This window comes from Trichomycterus rosablanca, chromosome 25 (genome assembly GCF_030014385.1).
Source record: "Trichomycterus rosablanca isolate fTriRos1 chromosome 25, fTriRos1.hap1, whole genome shotgun sequence".
Classification (NCBI taxonomy): Eukaryota; Metazoa; Chordata; class Actinopteri; order Siluriformes; family Trichomycteridae; genus Trichomycterus; species Trichomycterus rosablanca.
This window is the reverse complement of record NC_086012.1, coordinates 219,773-242,500: the sequence shown is the minus strand read 5'-3', so window position 1 is coordinate 242,500 and position 22,728 is coordinate 219,773. Positions and strand designations below refer to the sequence as shown.

Here is a 22,728-nt window from a genome sequence, read left to right as displayed (position 1 = left end):
ACAAACACACGCCGCTCCGGTCCTACCTGGGTCGCCTGTAGATGAGTCCGTACTGCTGGCACGCCAGACCCACGGTGGGCGTGTACACGGTGGGCATGAAGCGCTCGATGTCAGAGATCAGGACCCGGTAGAAGAGCTTCTCGTTACGGTCCTGAAGACCCATCAGGAGGACGTACCTAAAACAGGAGGAGGAAAGCACTGCTGTTAATGTGGAACTGTCCCAGCTATAACAGTCTCCGCTCCTCTGACCATGGATAACGATCTGCTTTGTCTGAGGGTCTCTGTGCAGCGGCATCGATCAGCCAGCAGAGGGCGTAACTGCGGCCGTTATGAGAAATCCCCTCCGGCGGAGTTATACCCTCCTCATAACGGCTGCAGTTACGCCCCCTGCTGGCTGATCGATGCCGCTGCACAGAGACGGGGGATAACGTGCGACTCCGTGCGCCATACGGATCTCAAGTGGAAAGAAGCGCTCGGTGCTGCACATGTATCGAAGGGGGCGTGTGTTACTCACAACCCTCCTCTCTCAGTAAAGGGGAATAGGATACGACTAAATTAAAGGCCAGGCTCACAACTGACATTCCAATTCATCCCAGAGATCCGTTTACAGCTCTGTGCAGCCCACTCGAGGTTCTAACAGTCTCCACTCCTCCGGACCGGCTTTCCACAAGATTTTGGAACGAGTGTCTGGCCGGACTGTAAATCAGCATTCCTCACAGTAAGAAGGTCCTGGGTTCGATTCCCTGACCTGGTGGAGTGGTCAGGGTCCTTTCTGTGTCGAGTTTTGCATGTTCTTCTCGCGTCTGTGTGGGTTTCCGCCGGGAGCTCCGGTTTCCTCCCAAAGTACAAACACATGGTGTGGTTATCTAGCAGCTCGATCGTTTATTTACAATGTTTTGATCTTTCCAGGCGGGTCTGAGCGCTTCTCTTCATCCCACACACAAATATTTATATAAATATGTAAATAATATATATATAAATAATTCACCACGTCCCAAAACATCCTGATAAGGACAGAAAGGAATTCGGGGTGGAGTGAGAGTCCAGAATTATGGATCTAAAATTGGATCGGTTTGACGGTTCTGAACGTACAGAGACGATCTCAGACTGTAAAACAAACACGACGGGGACGCGGAGAGAGAGACGAGACGAGACGAGACGAGACGGAACCCTGACTGTGCTGCAGAGAGGGCGTGAGAACAGAGAGCCGGGCGGGGGCGTGGGGGCGTGGGGGTCCATCAGGGACACGAGGGGAAATAATAAAAAACAAACCCCAAACAAACCCGAACACAGTGAGCGAGCGCGTCTCTCATGCTAACGTTAACGTGAACGACTAATCGCTAATAATAATAATAATAGCGTACTGTACAGTAGCTAGTTAGCGTTAGCAGCTAATGAACGCCTGTACCTGTCCAGCTCGTCCTTCTGTAGCTGGTAGTTCTGCAGGACTCGCTGTACCTGGACGTCCTGGTTTAGGATGGCGGGGGGTAAGAGGCCGTGGATCCCCAACTGCAGACGCTCCTCCAGAGAGAACGCCATGCCCTGCACACACACACACACACACACATCAGTATTACACAACAGTTTAGGGAAGGCCCTGTTCTCTTTATTACTATTTTTATTTCTGCATTTTCTCCCAGTTTAACCATTTACACGTTTACATTTTCGGCATTTAGCGCACGCTTTTATCCAAAGTGACTAACATACAGTACAGTATACAGTCTGAGCAACTGAGGGTTAAGGGCCTTGCTCAAGGGCCCAACAGCAGCAACCTAGCAGTGGTGGGGCTTGAACCAGCAACCTTTGGATTACTAGTCCTGTGCCTTAACCACTAGGACACTAGGCTCATAGCCAGTTCTTCTTCCTCTGCTGGAGACCCCGATGGTGTACGAGGAGGGAGGGCGGCATGGTGGCTAAGTGGGTTGCGCTGTCGCTGGGTTCGATCCCCAAGTGGGGCGGTCTGGGTCCTTTCTGTGTGGAGTTTGCATGTTCTCCCCGTGTCCGCGTGGGTTTCCTCCGGTGCTCCGGTTTCCTCCCACAGTCCAAAGACGTGCAAGTGAGGTGAATTGGAGACACTGAACTGTCCATGACTGTGTTGGATATTAAACCTTGTGACCTGATGAATGTGATGAGTAACGACCGTTCCTGTCATGATGTAACCAAAGTGTAAAACATCACGTTACAATCCTAATAAACAAACAAACGAGGAGGGTATATTCTCCTGACACGCCCTCCGACACGCCCTCCCTCTGGCACCTTCTTATCCCCCAGTACTTCGGTGGATCGGCGCGTGAGGTCGGTCTCGCTCATGGAGAGTCATGCACTGATCTCCACGTTCCTCCACTTCTGTACAGGCGCCTCGGGCTACTAACCAGGGTCCTTACACAGCCTCGAAGACCCCGCCCACTTTTTAGTCGCGTCAAAGTGCGCTGGCGTGATAGCGGAATATCCCGCCGTGCCACCTGGGCACCCGGAGCGCCCTCTACTGTCCAGCATGATTATACCCCTGTGCACAAAGCCAGACCTTCTCATTTCCACACACTCACTCCAAAATCTTGTGGAAAGCCGGTCTGGAGGAGTGGAGCCTGTTATAACCTTGGACTGGGGAGGAGGGGGGCGCTGTTATATGGATCATGGTTTTAAAACAGGATGTCTTACACACTCCGGTGCTCAGGGGTCCACATACTTTTGGACGTCTCTTTCTGTCAGAGCGTTGTCGGTGCAGAGAGCATGATGAAGCCTGAACTGGGTAAACTGGGAGTGCTGGTACTGTATGTAGCACGGACACATTTATCTTGCCGGCTGACGCCCGGCTATTTTCGGATTCGGCGCTGACTGTGCCCTCTTTATGATGATGTTTGGTGGCGTGTGGCAGTGCCAGCCACCGCCTGTATTTAACCAGCACTGACTGGTCACCTCAGTCCTGCCAGGTCCGAATTACACCTTTCTGACGGTCACACAGAGAGCGGCGGGTGCACGAGGTCCGGCACTGGACCGTCACCGTGTGATTACATCAGACTGCTGACCTGGGTGAGCGTTCAAACGCCACATGGGCACAAGTATCGGGACGCCCATGAAGCCCTGGCACTGGGGACGAAGATCTGGGCCTAATAAACCAGGGAATCACTGGAGACAGAAGTGCAGAAACTTTCTAAAGAACCCACGTACATGAATAAATAAACAATCCACCTACTGGTATGTTTTCAGCAGGTGGGAGACAACAGTACCAGAACCGAACCTCATAACCCGAGGCCGTGTGGCTGAGCAGCACCGACACTATCACTCCGACAGAACAGCGGCTCATGAATCAAATCCCTGATTAACCGAATCACGGAGGTCCAGATCTCAGGACCCGGTTCTGCTCCCTCAGTAAACAGAGCACTGGGCTTGGCGGGGCGGGGCGTGGCGGGAACACATGAACGCTTCCACATGTCCCGCCGCCACATCTGACGCCGGGCGGCCGGTGCCAGCGCTGCAGCTCCAGGGTTTGATCTGGTGGACGGGGATGGGCGTGTCCCTCTCGGCATAGCACTCATAGTTTCCCTGATTGAGGAGGCAGCCGCTCCCGCCGGGTTTCTATTTAAAGCACCAGCGCATTTACAGATTAGCTTTAATAACTGCACAGAGGTATTCAACCCCCATCCATCCAACCCAAACAACTGTCAGTTCCCACGCTGGGAATTCTGGGAGCTGTTGCTGATGCACGTTCTCTTACTGAGCGGTTTTTAGAGTCGTCGGGAGCCGTCAGTAATCCTGGAGTGGCTTTAGCACCGGGCCCCGATCCCCGGCCCCTACAGAACTGTTGATCTAACACGGTGGAGGTTCGGTGAAAGCTCAGACTCTAGGGTCCGAGGGGTCACAGCTCACTGAGTCCATACTGAACCTGTGGGGAGTGTCCTACAGAACCAAGATCATCTAGTGATGATTCTACAACTCATATCCTGATCAGAAGGTCACTGGATGGATGGATGGATGGATGGATGGATGATGGCTGGATGATGGCTGGATGGATGGATGATGGATGGATGATGGCTGGATGGATGGATGATGGATAGATGATGGATGGATGGATGATGGATGATGGGTGGATGGATGATGGATGGATGATGGATGGATGATGGTTGGATGATGGATGGATGGATGATGGATGGATGGATGGATGATGGATGGATGATGGATGGAAGGATGGATGATGGCTGGATGGATGATGGATGGATGATGGATGGATGATGAATAGATGATGGGTGGATGGATGGATGATGGATGGATGATGGATGGATGATGAATAGATGATGGATGGATGATGGACGGAGGATGGATGGAGGATGGATGATGGATGGATGATGGATGGAGGATGGATGGATGATGAATAGATGATGGGTGGATGGATGGATGATGGATGGATGATGGATGGATGATGAATAGATGATGGGTGGATGGATGGATGATGGATGGATGATGAATAGATGATGGGTGGATGGATGGATGATGAATAGATGATGGATGGATGATGGATGGAAGGATGGATGATGGCTGGATGGATGATGGATGGATGATGGATGGAGGATGGATGGATGATGAATAGATGATGGGTGGATGGATGGATGATGGATGGATGATGGATGGATGATGGATGGATGATGGATGATGGATGGAGGATGCAGATTGGTTAAAATCAGATTGGTTAAAAGCCCTGATTGGTTAAAAGAACGTGTTTATTTCAGACACTGATGCTGGAGGACGAGGACGCTGTTTCGGTTTATCCCAAAGATCAAACCCATAAAAACATGGAACATGCTGGAACAGGAGAGGACCTTCCCTAAACTGTTGTTGCCAAGCCTGTCATGTCCTTTATATTATTGATTTATGATTGATTTATTACACCTGTTAGAAACTGTTGTGACTGAAAGGTGAATGTAATGATTAGCCGGGGCGTCCCAATACTTTTGATCACTCAGTGTATCGGTGACTCTGATTTAAACCCTGATACTTGGAGACGTGGTGACCTGGTTTATTTCCTCTCTCTCTGTTTTCGGTGTGTTTCGCTATTTATTTGGACGTGGGAGTGGAGCATGATGAAACCCTAAACAGTTTGTCTTGGTGTTTTGCAGAATCTAAACACGCCCAGATCTGCTTATGTTTGCCGAGGCTCTGCGGTGGAGTTTAACCCCCTCGTCACGTCCAGTTGGGTCCGGCGACGCCCTCGCGCTCACCTACAGCACGAGATCAAACGCCTGAGCAGAACCGAGCCGGTGCTGATGTGTTACGGAACATGACTGAAGGGATTCACGTCTATTCAGCCTCTATTTACCCTCACTGGGGTTCAGGGGGGCGAGAACTGGCTGTTCTGGGGTGCAGCACCATCCACTAAACACTATATAACCAAAAGTATGTGGACACCCCTGCTAACGACTGACAACAATATGCTTTTAACATTGTGGAAACAGTTTGGGGAAGTCCCCTTCCTCTTTCAGCATGATTACACCTCTGAGCTCCAGTCGCTCTACACAGAACACTTGTGGGATGAATTACACTCAGACTGTGAACCAGGCCTTCTGTTCTCTTCTCCTTCAACATGAGTGTCTGATCTCACTGCCCCTAATGACTGAATAAATGGGCACAAATCCCCACAGACGGACTCCAAAGTCTTGTAGAAAGGTTTCCCAGAAGACTGGACTAACAAGCTCGTGCTCAGGTGTCCCATTAATTTTGCACGTATATTCTTCCTCCTCCACTACGCTTCACAGTCAGCAGCTGATCAGCCAGTGTCTAACAGACATCAGTCGATCCTGGACTGTCCGACCGTCCAAAGTGCGCTAAACCCCATCAGCTGATGCTCTAGTCTAGAGGAACCGGCTACGACTAAACGGAGAAAGAGGGAGAAAACACAGAAATAAAAAAGCTAAAATAATATCAGCGCTCCTCTGATGTGGGTTCAGATCGCTCGAGGTTTCCTGAACGTCACGAGTCGTTAGCAGAACCGCGTGCTCGAGCGTGAAGGCCTCGTTTTCGGGAGCAGATCAAAGCCGAGCGTTCGGGTCCGAGAGGGACGTGCCAAAATATAAAGAGGAACGAGCACGAACTGCACGAGGACTCTGGAACAGTTCGAGGTGAAACTCTGGAGCAGGTCACGCTGCGTCCTCACGGTTCCTCAGCGCTCAGGAATGTGGGGGAGTCCGGCAGAGCACAAGCCGAACCCTCACCCGGGCGGCGAGGTTATTCACTCCTCTCTTGACACACAACACACATGGCCAAAAGTATCTGGACGCCTGATCGTGAGTGCGTCAGACGTCCTGTTTCAGAAACAAACTGTATTAAAATAGCTCTAGCACACCAGTGCAGAGATTCTAAACTCATCAGTTTGAAACTCGCCGCTGCCACCGGTCGACTGGGCGCCATCTAGCGGGCATAATTGGCAGTGCCTGCAGGGAGGGATGACCGGACTATGTAGGCGGGGTCTTTAAACGTTGTGTAAGGACCCTGATTGGCAGATAGAGGCGCCTGTGCAGGGTGCATGGGTGAAAAGGGTTCCGCTAAGGGCTGAGTGCGGGTCGGAGGAGGCGTGAGGAGCAGTATACCCTCCTCACCTACAGAAATTGCTAAAACATCCACAAGAATTTGAAGTGTGTCTGTGGGAATTTGTGCCAGTTCAGTAGTACAACAGAGCATTTGTGTGTACATGGCTGGGCGCTGATCGAACAGTCGACGTTCCGGTTCATCCCAGAGCTGTTGAGAGGGGCTGAGCTCAGGGCTCTGTGCAGGACGCTGGAGCTTCTCTTCATCCTGGAACAGGAAAGGACCTTCCCTAAACTGTTGCTTTTCCTTTCTCTGATTGGTTTATTACAGCTGTTAGCGACCGTTCCTGGGTATAAGTGAGTGAATGAGTCTCAGATGCTCTCTCCACCCTCCAGTGAGTGAATCTGGTGGTAGCGCTGATTTTTAATGCGGTGCAGGACGCAGCACAAACCGAGTCCAGCTGCAGCGAGAGTGTGTGTGTGTGAGTGAGTGTGAGTGTGTGTGTGTGAGTGTGTGTGAGTGTGTGAGTGTGTGTGAGTGTGTGTGTGTGTGTGTGTGTGTGTGTGTGAGTGTGTGTGAGTGTGTGTGAGTGTTTTTATTCTCGTGTGTGTGAGTCATTTTCTCCTTCGAACGCTGGACATCACAATAAACCCTCACATTCAGCCGTACTTTTACATTCAGCTGTTCTCCGACACGGCTCGGTGGGTAACACATACAACAGGCACAAATTCCCACACACAGACACACTCCAAAACCTCGTGAGGAGTCTCTCAGAGGAGCGGCTCCTGTTCTAGATGAAAAGATCACACAGAGGTTTTAAAACAGGACACTCCGACGAGCTCATGATCAGGCGTCCGAATACTTTTGGTCATACGGTGGCGGCACCAGGGTGGCACGGTGGGTAGCACTGTCGCCTCACAGCAAGGTCCTGGGTTCGATCCCCAGGCATGGCGGTCTGGGTCCGGTCTGTGTGAAGTCTCCCCGTGTCTGTGTGGGTTTCCTCCGGGAGCTCCGGTTTCCTCCCACAGTCCAAAAACATACAGGCAGGATAATTGGAGACACTGAATTGCCCTATAGGTGAATGTGTGTGTGTGTGTGTGTGTGTGTGTGTGTGTGTGTGTCTGCTCTGCGATGGACTGGCGCCCCGTCCAGGGTGTTACTGTGTACCTTGCACCCATTGAAAAGCTGGTATAGGCTCCAGCACCCCCTGCAACCCTGATCAGATAAGTGGTTAAGAAAGTGAGTGAGTGAGGGGCGGCCCCGAGTACCTGGGTTCGATCCGTGGCTCTAGTCACTGTGTGTGAAAAGCTTTGATTGTTATTCCTGTATCTGTGTGGGTTTCATTTAGGTGTCTTGGATCCTTTCTGAGTCCTACACACATGCAGAAGGTGGATTGGCTGCTCCCAGCTGTGTCTAGAGTGTATGGAGTTGTGTACAGTCATGCTGGAACAGAAGAGGGCGCTCCGGGCGCTAGGACAGGATTCACGTCTTGGCTGATCGATCGCAAAAACTACAGACAGGTTTAACAGCCGTGACCTTTCGCCTCGGCCCTGTTACAGGGGTCGGGGGGGACACGAGGGGTGCGGTATAGCCGTTGCTATGGTTACAGCGTATAGAAACGTAGAAACGAGGCACAAATGTGACAAAAACGACAACTATTCCTTTTTTCTCTCTTTAGTGAGTAAAAGGCTGTAAAGTCTCTTTTCCACTGCAGGAGAAGAAAAGCGGTTTTATTCCAACACAATATAAAGTTTTATTAGCACACACACACACACACACACACACACACACTCACACACACACACAAATACACTCACACACACACACACACACACACTCACACACTCACACACAAATACACTCACACACACACTCACACACACACACTCACACACACACACACACACACACACACACTCACTCACACACACACACACTCACTCACACACACACACACACATACACTCACACACACACACTCACTCACACACACACTCACACACACACACACACTCACTCACACTCACACACACACACAAAAGGCGCCAATATCGAGCACAATCCCAAAAATCTGGAAGCGAATGAAAGGTCCTGAAACGGTCTGTACAGCTGTATGTCAGCACAAAAGTACATGGAACAGTGGTCTCTAGTCAAGATCAGGAAGGAAACTGACAGCTGTACAGCTGACAAGGTCACAAATTCCCACAGACATACTCCAAAGTCTTGTGAGAAGCTAAAAGGTCACACAGAGGTCACTCTGTTTTAATGAAACGTAAAACCAGCTCTCGATCAGGCGTCCGAATACTTTTGGCCGTGTAGTGCACGTGGAGCTGATATGATATGTCAGATATCTGAAACACGTACAGACGTAAACACAGCAGCGCTAACGTTTACATCTCAGTCCTGTAGCTAATCCATCATCGCTCCCTCCACCATGAGACGCTCGGCGCTGCTACTCCAGCCCTCGTATCGTTTCTTACTTTATTTACATGTGAGCTGTATAAGCTGTGCAGTAGAATCCGGAACTTAATCCGTGTATCTGAGCTTGTTTGGAAGCTGTGGGTCAGAGCTCAGGTTCAGCCATCATACGACGTCTCCGGAGCACAGAGAGTCAAGGGCCCAACAGTGGCTGCATGGCAGAGCTGGGATTCAAACTTTCAACCTTTCAATTGACAGCCCAAAGCTCCACCCACTAGGCTCCCACTGGCAGCATGTGTATGTATGTGGCTGGGTGCTGAAAGATCAGTCGGTGTTCCGGTTCATCCCAGAGCTGTTGTTGGGGCTGAGCTCAGGGCTCTGTGCAGGACGCTGCAGCTTATTGGTTTTTAAACCGAGCTTCATGTCTTCATAGAGCTCGCTCATGCTGAAACATACCGGAACAGGAAAGGACCTTCCCTAAACTGTTGCTACCAAGCTGGAAGCGTATCGTTTCCTTTATTTGAGTGATTTATTACACGTTAGGAACTGTTGTGGCTTAAAATTTAGAATGGGCGTCCCAATACTTCTCTATCCAAATTCTGCATGGTGTAAAGCAGCTCTGGAGTACAGTACTACCACCAGCATGCTTTACAGAAGGTCCAGATAAGAGGGATAAGATAAAATAAGGCTTTATTGATCCCCTCAGGGAATTAACTTGCAGCAGCTTAGTGATTAAGGGACTGGACTAGTGATCAGGATGCCACTGGTTCTGCCACGCTGCCACTGTTGGGCCCTTGAGCAAGGCCCTTAACCCTCAATTGTTTGGATTGTATTCAAAAGGTGCTTAATTCTGTAAAAGTAATAATACGTTTGGTTTTTCGGATGGAACCCAGGACCTCAGAACACCCCCCACTTCAGGTATGAAAGGGTTAACATGGACCCTGGACCGAGCAGCCGGTGATGAAAAGACGGACGCATTTCTGCACCCTCACAGGGTTTGGGTTTGGGTCGAGGGTCGCCGTGCTAACAGGAAACGCACACAAACACGACACTGTGACCCTCACATACCTAAACTTTAAAGCCTCGTCAAACCCCAGCGTGACCCGTCATGTGACCCGTCACCCTGATCCAGGTGAGCAGGAGCCCTGAACCGGCTCCAGAGCAAACATCTCAGATTCCTCCGACCCTCAGAAAAAAAGGTGCAAACAGGCCGGAGGGGCCCGGAGCTCGGCTGGAACCTCGAGAGCGAAACTGACCGGCGTGTCATGACAGCTGGGACGCTAAAAATAAAGCTTGTGTTGATTCTGGACGAAAAACTGACGGACGTGTGAAGAGTCCAAGGGTTTGGTGTCCATCTTCTAAAGCGTCTCTTTAAACGCCGGGTTCGTTCGGTCCCTCGGGAGCCCGAGCACCTCCGGGCAGGAGTCCAAATCTCTGAGAGCAGAGGGAACACGGCCAGGGCTGCGGCTACACGGCGTAGCCGGATGGTGACTCACGCCGGTCAGGGCTGATGGAGCAGGTCTGATAGGAAGCCTGAAGCTTTATCAAGCCGTCCATCTACAGCCAATCCAGGCGTTCCTCAGGGATCTATTCTGAGACCGTTTAAAACTAATAAACGCAGCTATGTCTGAAATGAGTCTTTCAAAACTCCGTCCAGAAACATCAAACAGCAGCTGGAGCTCTTGCTCGCGGCCGGTGGGTTTTTCAGGGATATTTAATAATATCAGCAGTTGATCTCCGTCCTACAACATCAGGAACTTCTAATCTGCTTTCCTGAGCTGATTCGAACCCACAGACCCGAGTCCGCCAGTAATACGCTGGAGGAAAATCAGTCACCTTTTTTATTCCACCAGTATTTAGTTTTCTTGTGGAAGGACTCAAAGACGATGGGTTGCATTTAGGGAAGGTTCTTTCCTGTTCCCTGACTCAACAGCTCTGGGATGAACCGGAACACCCACTCGAACATCGATCAGCACCCAGCCATACAAACAAGCACAAATTCCCACACAAGTCTTGAGAATTCTCCTCAGGAGAGCGTCTGTTGCTCCAGCTGAGAATTTCTCCTCTCCAGTGGTGGACGTCAGTGTTCCTCCAGGTCACGCAGGAACCCCGTGAACGCCCGTCGTTCCCCTTCATGAAAACCGGGCGCCCACCCACACTGAGAGCATCTGCCTAAAAGCTGCTCGTCTTCAGCAGAACCGAGGTGAGAGGAGAAGATTCCCTGGCCGAGGAACCCGCGAAGATCCTCAAACTCGCTGGGTCAACGAGTGGACGCCTAAATCCAGGCGAGATTTCCCAATGACCAGGATGTTTCGGCCACCCCTCAACCCCCATTCTCGGACATTAGCCAATCATGTCCGTGCAGACGCATGACCGGCCGCTCAGCATCCTTTCTATTTATATGGGCACAGAGAAGTCGCCCATATATATATGCACACAGTCATAATGACTAACACGAATCATGTGACCATGCTACACATTTAATGACATTACAGAACCTTCAACACCAGCGCATTTTTATTTGGGCACAGAGATCCGGGCTTGGGACCTGCACTGTAAGCACTGATGAGTGCACCTCCCAATGACCAGGCTGTTTCTGCCGCCTGTATCCCACCCCATCCTCAGAGATTAGCCAATCATGTCTGTGCAGATGCATGACTGGTCGATAGCACCACTGAGATTCGAACCCTGGACCACCAGGTCTCAGCAGTAGTGGACTAGCGCACTTTACTGCTGCAGTTTAAGTTTTCTACTAGTCTTGTTTGAGGGACCACTGTTCAACATCCTTTTTTATTAATATGGGCACAGAGAAGTCACCCAAATATAAGTACGCAGGAATTAGGTGACCATGTGACACATTTAATGACATTATAGAAGCTTCAGCACCAGCGCATTAATCCTGTAACCCTCCAGATTTTGGTGGTTCCTCTCCCGGCTGTGTCTGGTTGAAAGCGTTCCCCTCTGAACAGGTTCTCTTTATCGACCTGCCGCCCGAACAAGGCCTCGTTTGCGTCCGAGCGCGGCCCCGTGCTGAATGAGGCTCTGTTAGCGTGCACCGCGCTGACAAAAACGGCTTATTTAGGAGCGCGGGGGTGAAAGTGCGCCCGCGCCGCGCCGCTGAGAGCCTTTTGTGCGGCCTTGTTTTTGTTTTTTCGGCTGTGGTGCGGCGCTCGCTGCCCTTTTAATTGGCGCAGGCAGCCGGTGGGGCGAGATAATACGGAGCACAGAGCGAGTCTGTGGAAGCGGGAGGCTCCGACTTCCTCCGCCGCGTCTCCACAGAGACCTCTTTCACCCCCGTCCTCCGCCCGAGACCCTCCTCACGGCACCGCGCGCCCCTCCAACATCCTGCCGAACCGCAGCTACGCCGGGCCTGGGGAAGCGCCGCCGTCACCTGGAATTACTCTCAAGAGGATAAAGTTTCTGAACCCCGTAAACATGGGCGCTTCTGTCGGGTCTGGCGGCGCTCTCATGTGGCGAACGGAATTACGGAGTCACGTCTCCCGAGAGGACGCCCGCCACGTTCCTTCTGAACCACTTTAAAATGAGAACCTCCGAGAAGAACGCTGTACTTATGCTCGGGGACACGACACGCCACCGTTCGTGGAACCCAAAATCCAAACATCTCATCCAAAACCAGAAGATGTTAATACAGAGCTGCTGCTGCTACAGCCGACTCATCAGATTTCAGAACATGATTTTCAGTCAATTCAGACACACAGTTAGTGGGATTCTGTACTAATGTCAGACGAAGCTCACGGTCAGGGTCCCAATTTCCCTGTCTGTGCTGGAATTCTCTACGACGTCTACAGTCCCTGTATCATTAACAGATTTGTCCAGAAGGAACCAGCAAAACCACTAAAAACAAACCACAGATCATTACTCCTCCTCCAGTTATTGAAGCTTGATTCATTACTTCAGGGAACTCGTTTCCACTGCTCCAGGGTCCAAAGCAGCATGCTTTACCCCACTCCAGCCAACACACCGCATTGCGCATGATCATAGCTGAGCTGTTGCTGCTCCTAGACATGTCCCATTATATTCTACTCAATCTACTAGTCAGAGACGGTGTCCACATACTTCTGCCTGTCATGTAGGGCGAACGCTGGTCTGTAATAATCAGTCATAACTGACGTTAAAATAAATAAATACAACCTAACATGAACCGCCAGTAAAACACTCTAAAAACTAAAAACACAGAGGACCCAGTCTTCACCCCTGCAGCACCCCCCCCCCCCCCCCCACACACACACACACCCTCTTCCTTCCTCTTTCATTTCCTCCTGACCCCCATTACAAACACCCATTAATGTAAACGTTTGAGGTCCACACCTAACATAAAGAGAGTCCGTCCACGTGATCAGGGTCCACTTGAGTCCTCCGTCCACTTCTACACTGATGTTACTCCACAGGAAAAAAAAGTCCTACAGTGACGCCGAAAAGCACAAATCCTTTAATTTCTTTGCTTAATTTATAATCTTTAGATTCTGTAAGAAGTGAAGAAGTGAGGACATTAAAGACATTTTCCTCATATAAACTTTATCCCTGTTATTAATAAGAATATTTTATAGGGGCGGCTGTAAAAAGTTTGGAGGGTACAGCGGTACTGATGACCCCGACGCCATCAGGACGTCATGCACACGCCCGACGGGCCGACACGCTCACATTTATATCTGCGGCGTTTCAAAGCGACATCCAGTTATAACTGAACACGACTCCAGTAATTGAGGGTTCAAACTTAAGGGCCCAACACTGGAAACTTGGCAGTAGTGGGGCTTGAACCAGCAACCTTCTAATTACTAGTTCAGTACCTTCTGCTGAGCCAGCACTGCCCTGAATAGCACCGCTGGAACCCTTCGTTTTGTTCATCTTTTAATCTTTAGATTCTGTAAGAACCCAAAATAGTGAGCACCTTAAAGACCTGAAATAGAACTGAGTAAATACTCCTCATATAAACTCGACTTCTCGACTTCAATAAGAGGGTTAAGGGCCTTGCTCAAGGGCCCAACAGTGGCTACATGGCAAAGCTGGGATTCAAACTCTCAACCTTTAAATTGACAGCCCAAAGCTCTACTCACTAAGCTCCCACCATCCCAGAGCAGAGCATATTGTCCAGAAAATGTGTGTGTGTGTGTGTGTGTGTGAGTGTGTGAGTTTGTAAGTGTGTGTGTGTGTGTGTGTGTGTGTGTGTGTGTGTGAGTTTGTAAGTGTGGACACACAGCCACAAACACACAGAGGCGTAATCCGTACACATGTCTATATAATTAGATGTACAGAGACCACGCTGGGAGTTGTGGGAGCACCCGTTATTGTGCCCAGTGTGGTCAAACCCAAACTCCACATCAGAGAACACAGAACGTAAATGTGGAGCAGCTGGGATCATGTTTATTACCCTGGTCAGGGTGGCGGTAGGTCTGGTTTCCCTGGAATCACTGGACGCATGCAGTCACACCCAATCATCTCTACATGCACACGCCCGACGGGCCGACACGCTCAAAGTGACCTGCAGTTATAACTGAACACGGCTCCAGTAATTAAGAGTTCAAACTTAAGGGCCCAACACTGGAAACTTGGCAGTAGTGGGGCTTGAACCAGCAACCTTCTAATTACTAGTTCAGTACCTTCTGCTGAGCCAGCACTGCCCTGAATAGCACAGCCAAGGATTTGAACCCTGAATCCCTGAAATAATGGGCTGGTGTCATTTACCACCCAAATGCCTGCTGAGATAAACCAAACAAACCTGTTTTATATTTGATTAAATTTTAATTCGATTTTATTAGTAAATTTTGTGCTATTAAAACTTCTGTGTGAACTTTGTGTTCTGGAGTGGCTGATCTTTTCCATGTAGAGAAACTGGAGCCTGGTGCTGGAAATAACTGCCAGTGTGTGTGTGTGTGTGTGTGTGCGGGGTCAAACACGACATTGAAATGACCTTCTATTTCCAGTATGGACAGTGTTTAACCAGTGGCCGCTGTTCTGTAGGTGGAGTATTACTACATTATTACTACATTATTACTCACATTTATGATCACAACCAAAAATACTACCCCCCCCCCCCCTCCTCCTCCCAGTAAACTGCTCCAGTAACAAATGCTGGTGTACTGGTGTTTACACTGTGTCCTGACCTCCCCATTCAACAGCTCTGGGATGAACCGGAACATCAACTGAGGCTTCCTTGACCAACTGAACGGGCACAAATTCCCACACACAGACACATTTCAAAGTCTTGTAAGAAGCTGAAAAGGTCACACAGAGGGTCACCCTGTTTTAACATCCTAGGGCAGTTGTAGCCTAGCAGTAAAAGTACTGGACTAGTAAGCAAAAGGTCATTAGTTCAAGCCCCAATGCTGCCAGCTTGTCACTGTTGGGCCCTTGAGCAAAGCCCTTAACCTTGGGGCAGTGGTAGCTGCTTGGGCTATCCCAGTGGTAGAGCTTTGGTTCAAATCCAGGCTCTGCTATACAGCCACTGTTGGGCCCTTGAGCAAGGCCCTTAACCCTGTCTGCTCCAGGGGCGCCGTATTACGGCTGACCCTGCGCTCTGACCCCAGCTTCCAAACAAGCCGAGATATGCGAAGAAAGAATTTCATTGTACTGTACACGTGTATATGTATATATGACAAATAAATATATCTTCTATATCTTCTAACCCTCAGCTGCTCAGACCGTATACCGTCACTACTGTTAGTCGCTCTGGATAAGAGCGTCTGCTAAATGTCGTAAATAGGAATGTAAATGTCGTTTGTTTTTAACCGTTGGATGTCCGACGAGCTCACAGTCAGGCGTCCGAATACTTTCGGCCATCCAGTCCAAGTCTTCGAGTGTGCACTGTTTTAAGGACACGGCGCAGGCTAAGTTGATTAGCAGAGCAGCAGTTTAATGATTTTGGTGTTAAAACTGAAGTCTGTCTGAACAACACGACAGTCACCAGTTCTGCGGCTTTATTAGAGGCTCAGAGACGAGGGACTGAAAACCACCTCGTAAAAACCCCGAGAGGAACAAAAACATGGACAGAGATTCTGAAGAAGACAGAATAAATAAAATTCCCTCTGAACACGTTTATTACGCTGATATTAAATCACTTCTGCTGCACGAAAACACTTTATTGTTTATGAGATTCAACAGAAAAGTGTTTTCTGAAAAAATCAGCAGCATAAGATATTCACTGGTTATGCTGGGATGTGGATCAGATCTTGCTAATGGGTTACCGTGGTGTCCCAGGCGGTTACTAGAGTGTTCCTAGTTGGTTATAGGCGGTTGCTAAGGTGTTGCCAGGTGGTTGCTACAAGGAACCTCAGTCTGCCCGATATCTAATAGATCCCTCACCCTTACACGCACCATCAGATCAACATTTTTGGCAGGGGGTGGTCCTAATGTTTTGGCTGATCGATGTATACTATATGGGCAAAAGTATGTGGACACCCCGCTAATTATATTCTTCTGTTCTCCTTCACAGATCCCTCATTTCATTAAAAACCTGTTGGTCCATGTTTGAACATTCAGTGCCTTCAAGACTTCCATCGTATTACACACATTTGGGATGAATTGGAATGTCAATAATGAGCCTGGAATTTTTAGCAATCAGTGCCTGAGCTTAAAAATGCAGAATAGGTACAAATTCCAACAGGCACACTCTGAAATCCTCTGAGAAGCCGTTTCAGAGGAGTGGAGGCTGTCAGATTACCACACGAGTAACAACTTACGGTCAGGCGTCCACATACTTTTGGCTATGTATGTTAAGGCATGTATTGATTGTATTTATTCATTTATTAATATTCATGAAGCACTTCATCCTGGTCAGGCTCGCGGTGGGTCCAGCGGAACCTGAAAACACCTGCACCACACACAGGGCGTCAATCCAGGGAGCCAACCCAGACACCCATCGGCATCTAAGGGCAATTCAGAGCAGCCAGCAGAGCGACTGTATGTATTCAGAAGGTGAAAGGAAACTGGGGAGAACCTGCCAAACTCCTCAAAGATGGTGACCATTGGGCAAGATGAGTGTTCCTGCTGTTCAGCACCCATTGTACCTACTGTACCACCGTGCCAACTATAAAATATCCAAACCTGATGACACACACACACCTGACGCTATCCAGCTCCATACCTGAGTACCTATACGTCCACATAGTGAATAAAGCCATCATTCATTACTGCTGCTGCACACCTGGGTAAAAAATGCACACACACACACACACACACACACACACACTCTCTCTCTCACACACACACACACACTCTCTCACACACACACACACCTGCGGCTGGACTACACTCACTCACTAATAAGAATTCCATATTGTTGGTGGTATTTGCTGGTTGGCACTGTGCCACCGGGCACAACCAGAAAAGAACATAATCAAGAACAAATCACACTGTCTGAGAGCACAAGAGCCGATGGGCCTTGAACCTGCAACCTTTCATCTGATCATGAGGTGGAGAGATGATCAGACGACAGCTTATCAGATCAGGACAGAAACTTAATCAGCATCTTATCAGGGTTCAACCGGTATCATGAAGCAACCCGAGGGCAGAGGCCAAACTTCACCTGGATCAGTGCCAGCTCTGTCTAGACACGGGGCCTCAGAAACAGAGCCGGATCCACGCCGTCTGTAACTGATGAGGGGCCCGGGGTCCCCCAGGAGCCTAGGATGAGGGTCAAGCTGAATTTCTCCCTAAACATCCACCTCACACCTGAGATACTGACTGAAAAGAACCATAGACTGGCACGTGCCCACTCCATCAGGGGGGTCCAGAAAGAGTAGAACCTTCATTAATGTGCTGATTTTATACTTCGTTTGGTAGATACGATCCTGACTAACCACCGTCATGTTCTTCTTTATAGGTTCTGAGCTTCTTTTAGGGGTCTGATGTTCTTCTTTATAGGTTCTGAGCTTCTTTTTGGGGTCTGATGTTCTTCTTTATGGGTTCTGAGCTTCTTTTTGGGGTCTGATGTTCTTCTTTATGGGTTCTGAGCTTCTTTTTGGGGTCTGATGTTCTTCTTTATTGGTTCTGAGCTTCTTTTTGGGGTCTGATGTTCTTCTTTATGGGTTCTGAGCTTCTTTTTGGGGTCCGATGTTCTTCTTTATTGGTTCTGAGCTTCTATTTGGGGTCTGATGTTCTTCTTTATGGGTTCAGAGCTTCTTTTTGGGGTCTGATGTTCTTCTTTATGGGTTCTGAGCTTCTTTTTGGGGTCTGATGTTCTTCTTTATGGGTTCTGAGCTTCTTTTTGGGGTCTGATGTTCTTCTTTATGGGTTCTGAGCTTCTTTTTGGCGTCCGATGTTCTTCTTTATGGGTTCTGAGCTTCTTTTTGGGGTCTGATGTTCTTCTTTATTGGTTCTGAGCTTCTTTTTGGGGTCTGATGTTCTTCTTTATGGGTTCTGAGCTTCTTTTTGGGGTCCGATGTTCTTCTTTATTGGTTCTGAGCTTCTATTTGGGGTCTGATGTTCTTCTTTATGGGTTCTGAGCTTCTTTTTGGGGTCTGATGTTCTTCTTTATGGGTTCTGAGCTTCTTTTTGGGGTCTGATGTTCTTCTTTATGGGTTCTGAGCTTCTTTTTGGGGTCTGATGTTCTTCTTTATGGGTTCTGAGCTTCTTTTTGGCGTCCGATGTTCTTCTTTATTGGTTCTGAGCTTCTTTTTGGGGTCTGATGTTCCTGTTTGATGTTATGGAAGTGACCACCCTAGTTAAGCTGAATCATTTAGAAGAAAAACTACCGGGAGTGATTAAACGCTGAATGTGGAAGTGTGTGGAGCTCCGAGATGAATTGGAACTCTGTTTAGTGATTCGATTAGAAAACATTTGATGTATAGAATGTAAACACAAACTTAACAAACACTACACTCTGCTGTCGATGTAACGTCACATCCGGTGGTGTTCGTGTCTCTTTAACTCTATTTATACCGGCAGCACGGCGCGTGACCGTGTAGAAGCGGGTGCACGAGCCCCGGCGCCCGTGGAACCGCGACACGGACCCAAATCATGCAATAATAAACTCCAATCAGTACCTTGTTGAGGTGGGGGTAGCGCGTGACGTCATACCCCCGCTTGCTGACCAGGGCCGCGGCGGGTTTGTGCTCCTCCGGCGCTCCGTTCGTCATCTTGTCCATTGCTGTTCTAATAAATATTCGCCCCCCTCTCACGGTACCGAAACGAGCGCGCGCGCGACCAGGACATGTTCCAGCCTCGCGCCCCTTAAATAGCACCGGAGCGCAGGCGCGCGCTATTAGCTGCCGGTGACGTGTGGAGTTAAGCAATCACCGAGTCATGCCCACTGTCACACACACACACGCGCAGCACGTGCACAGGCTGTCCTGGTCAGGGTCGCTGCGTGTGCATGTACCTGGTGCAGGGCAGAACACACATGGGTCTGGGTTCGAAGCCATCACAACACACAGGCTCTCACATTCACTCACTCATTTACATTTACAGCATTTACTAGACTAGGCTACCATACTAGGTAAGGTACTGGACTAGTGGTTGATCTGAAGCACCCAATCCACCTTCTGCATGTTTTATTAACACTGAGAGAACATACCAAACTCATCATACCAAAAGTAAAAGCTCTCTAGGATTCCGTAGCTCTGCTGCAGTTACGTAATCTGCTGCGTCATCATGACTCCAGGAATACAGCCTACAGTGCCTTAACCACTAGCTGTAGCCCACTGGACTAGTAATCAGAAGGTTGCCGGTTCAAGCCCCACCACTACCAGGTTGCTGCTGTTGGGCCCTTGAGCAAGGCCCTTAACCCTCAATTGCTCATAATGTATACAGTCACAGTACAGTAAGTCACTTTGGGTAAAGGCGTGTGCTAAATGCTGAAAATGTAAATGTAAATGTACTGGCCAAAAGTATGTGGACACCACAAATAGCCAACTTTAACATCTTAGGGAAGGTCCTCTCTCCCAGACAGTCCAAACTCTTTTGAAAGCCGCTCACGTGTGTGAATGTTCTGAGCTGCTGATACGTTATCTTGCTGAGATTATGAAAGATTCTTCTCATGCCAGGTGAGGATGGCGGCGGGACGTTTATGATGGGTGGAGGACGCTGGTTGGTCCAGACGTGGTTAGACGATGGTGCAACATCAGAACTACAGTTCAGGAGTGAAAGGTGGTGCAAGCTCATCAAAACGCATTATTTATTGGGGTTAGATTCCATTTATAATCCTTTGTGTGTGTGTGTGTGTGTGTGTGTGTGTGTGTGTGTGTGTGTGTGTGTGTGTGTGTGTGTGTGTGTGTGTGTGTGTGTGTGTGTGTGTGTGTGTGTGTGTGTGCTATCACATAGGGCAGTGATAGCTCAGTGGTTAAGGTACTGGACTAGTAAACAGAAGGTTGCCGGTTCAAGCCCCGCCACCACCAAGTTGCCACTGTTGGGTCCCTGAGCAAGGCCCTTAACCCTCAATTGCTCATTGTGTAAGTCGCTTTGGATAAAGGCGTCTGCTAAATGTTGAAAATGTAAAAATGTAAATGTAAAAATGTAAATGTGTGTGTGTGAGAACAGGCCAACACCCCTCAAGGCCAAGCTATAAAGTTCTGCAAAGTCACGGTGACTGAGTGCACACACACACACACACACACACACTCCCATCCACCCACACACACATTACTATTTTTGGGTACTGGCTTACTTAATATTTTAAACTGCCTTTTTATCAGATTTTGGAACATGCCTGCAGGCATTTAGGAGTTTTATGCTGATAAGGCTTCAATCATGATGACGGTTGGGTCACAGTCGTTGTTCCAATGATCATGCTGGATGAGCTCGAACTGCATCTGAAAGATGTTTAATAGAGATGTCAGACACACCTGGTAAAATTACCACTAGTCCGAGTTTTCTACACGAGGAGATAATGAATTAGGATTACTGTGGTTTAGTGGAGTCCTAAAGCATTCACCACTGTTTTAGGTTTGCTCTGTTTAAAGATAATGGCTCTTACTGTGGTTGGGTGGAGTCCCAGAGCTTTAGAAAAGGCTTCACTAGTATTTTTCCAGTATTTAAATTGTGTTGTTTCTCAGACTGCTGCATAAGTGTTCCTGTAGAACCTTTAAGTTGTTGCTTGAATGAGATTTTCATTCTACAGAGCTGCAGAAATCAAACCTGATTGTTTATTTACATTTTCGGTATTTAGCAGACACTTTCATCTAAAGCGACTTACAGTACAGTATACTGTGACATATACATGTGATGGTATACTGTCTAAGCAATTGAGGGTTAAGGGTCTCGCCTACAAAGTCAAAAATGGAGCAGCCCCAAGCTACCTTCGTGTTCTAATCAAACCCCGCTCTGTACCATGCAACCTCCGAGCCACCAGTCTCGCTCTACTTGAGCCGCGACCCAGGACTAAAGGAAGACGAGCATCAAGGCTCTTCTCTGTTCTAGCACCCAAGTGGTGGAACGAACTTCCTCTGTCTGTCCGAACATCTGAGTCTCTCACTGTCTTTAAAAAACGATAAAAAAAACCTTCATCACCTTTTTACTAAACACTTAAGCTGACTTGTACTTACTTATTATTTTTACATTTCCAAAAAAAAATAAAAAAATAAAAAAATAACTTTGGTTCTTACAGGTTTCAGCAGATTCGTGTTCTTCCACTGTTGTTTACTAAAACTTAAGAAATGAAATGTTTACTATGGAAGCACTTCTGTAAGTCACTCTGGATAAGTGACCTTCTGATTACTAGTTCAGCACCTTAACCGCTAGGCTACATCTCCTGTTTATTAGTTGATCTGGAGGGCGATTTGTTTCTCACACCACCGGAGGTTTCGGTTCACACTCACTTCTGCTTCTGGCACTGCTGTAGGGGGGCGGGGAGGGGGTGTTGGGGGGGTGTGAACAACACTTTTTGGGAAGTTTATTCACACTCGCTTGTGCAATATGAATGAAATAAGAGGAAAAGTTGCTCAGTCTGAGATTAATTACACAACCATGAACTTCAGTCTGTAGAATGTCTGGTTCTGTTTATACAGCTGCTCAACATGAATTTATTCCACATCTCATCAGAACTACAGACGGAGCTTCTCAAACGTTTTAATACATCCAAATATTAGTGCACTACGTGTCCATAATTATATGGACACCTGAGCACGGTACTATTCCAGAAGCCTGTTGAAAACACACACTGTTGAATGATGGAACACAGGCCGTGTGGGTTGTTGTGGGTTGTGGAATTAGGAACTGTAGGAGGAACAGCTGAGCTCTGCAGGATTATCGTGACTGGTTTGTGGTGCTGGATGTTGACTGGTTTTGCTTACAATTCCAGAGAAGAAAGTTCTGGCTCGTCTCCCAGTTTCCTAAAAGCACAAACCCAGTATGATGAGTGTGGGACGCACCAGTGAGGGGAATCGTTTCCTAATAATGTGTGGGTCTCTTCAGAGGAACCAGAACCTCGTGAGGAACTCTTTCATCCTAAAAGTGTTTACTGGAGTCGAGGTCAGGACCTACACACCCAGATCTTCTAATCATCTCTTTATGGGTCTTTACAGTCATGATGGATAATGAAACAGCCTTCCCCAAACTGTTGCCTATTGATTTGATCTCACTGATTTAGTGTGTGTAGAGGAGCTGAGTTTGCTATCCAGGACGGGTGTGTTGTGTTATTTTGACCCGTCAGTCTGTAATCAGTAATGTTCCAGAAGCCCAGACTCAGTTAGATGGACGTCAGACTGACCTGAGATCTGTGGTACCAGCGTCCAGTCTGATTCTTCTCACTGTTAGAATCGGAGCGAGAGGCACAGAGAGTCAGACACGCAGGAATGAGTCTGATTATAGACGATTAGAACACACACACACAGTCAGGACTTG

General features: G+C 48.5%; 1 protein-coding gene across 1 annotated transcript in view; it reads right to left on the bottom strand.

Moving 5' to 3' along the window:
* Nucleotides 1-19,072, bottom strand: part of me1 (malic enzyme 1, NADP(+)-dependent, cytosolic) — a 30,486-nt gene extending 11,414 nt beyond the window's left edge. Inside the window, exons 1-3 of the mRNA XM_062987906.1 lie at nt 18,936-19,072; nt 1,409-1,542; nt 27-176 (exon numbers count right to left, since the gene is read on the bottom strand). Coding sequence (XP_062843976.1) covers nt 27-176; nt 1,409-1,542; nt 18,936-19,037 — 386 coding nt within the window. The 5' untranslated portion in view covers nt 19,038-19,072. The remainder of the gene's footprint in view (nt 1-26; nt 177-1,408; nt 1,543-18,935) is intronic.
* Nucleotides 19,073-22,728: the final 3,656 nt, after the last annotated feature.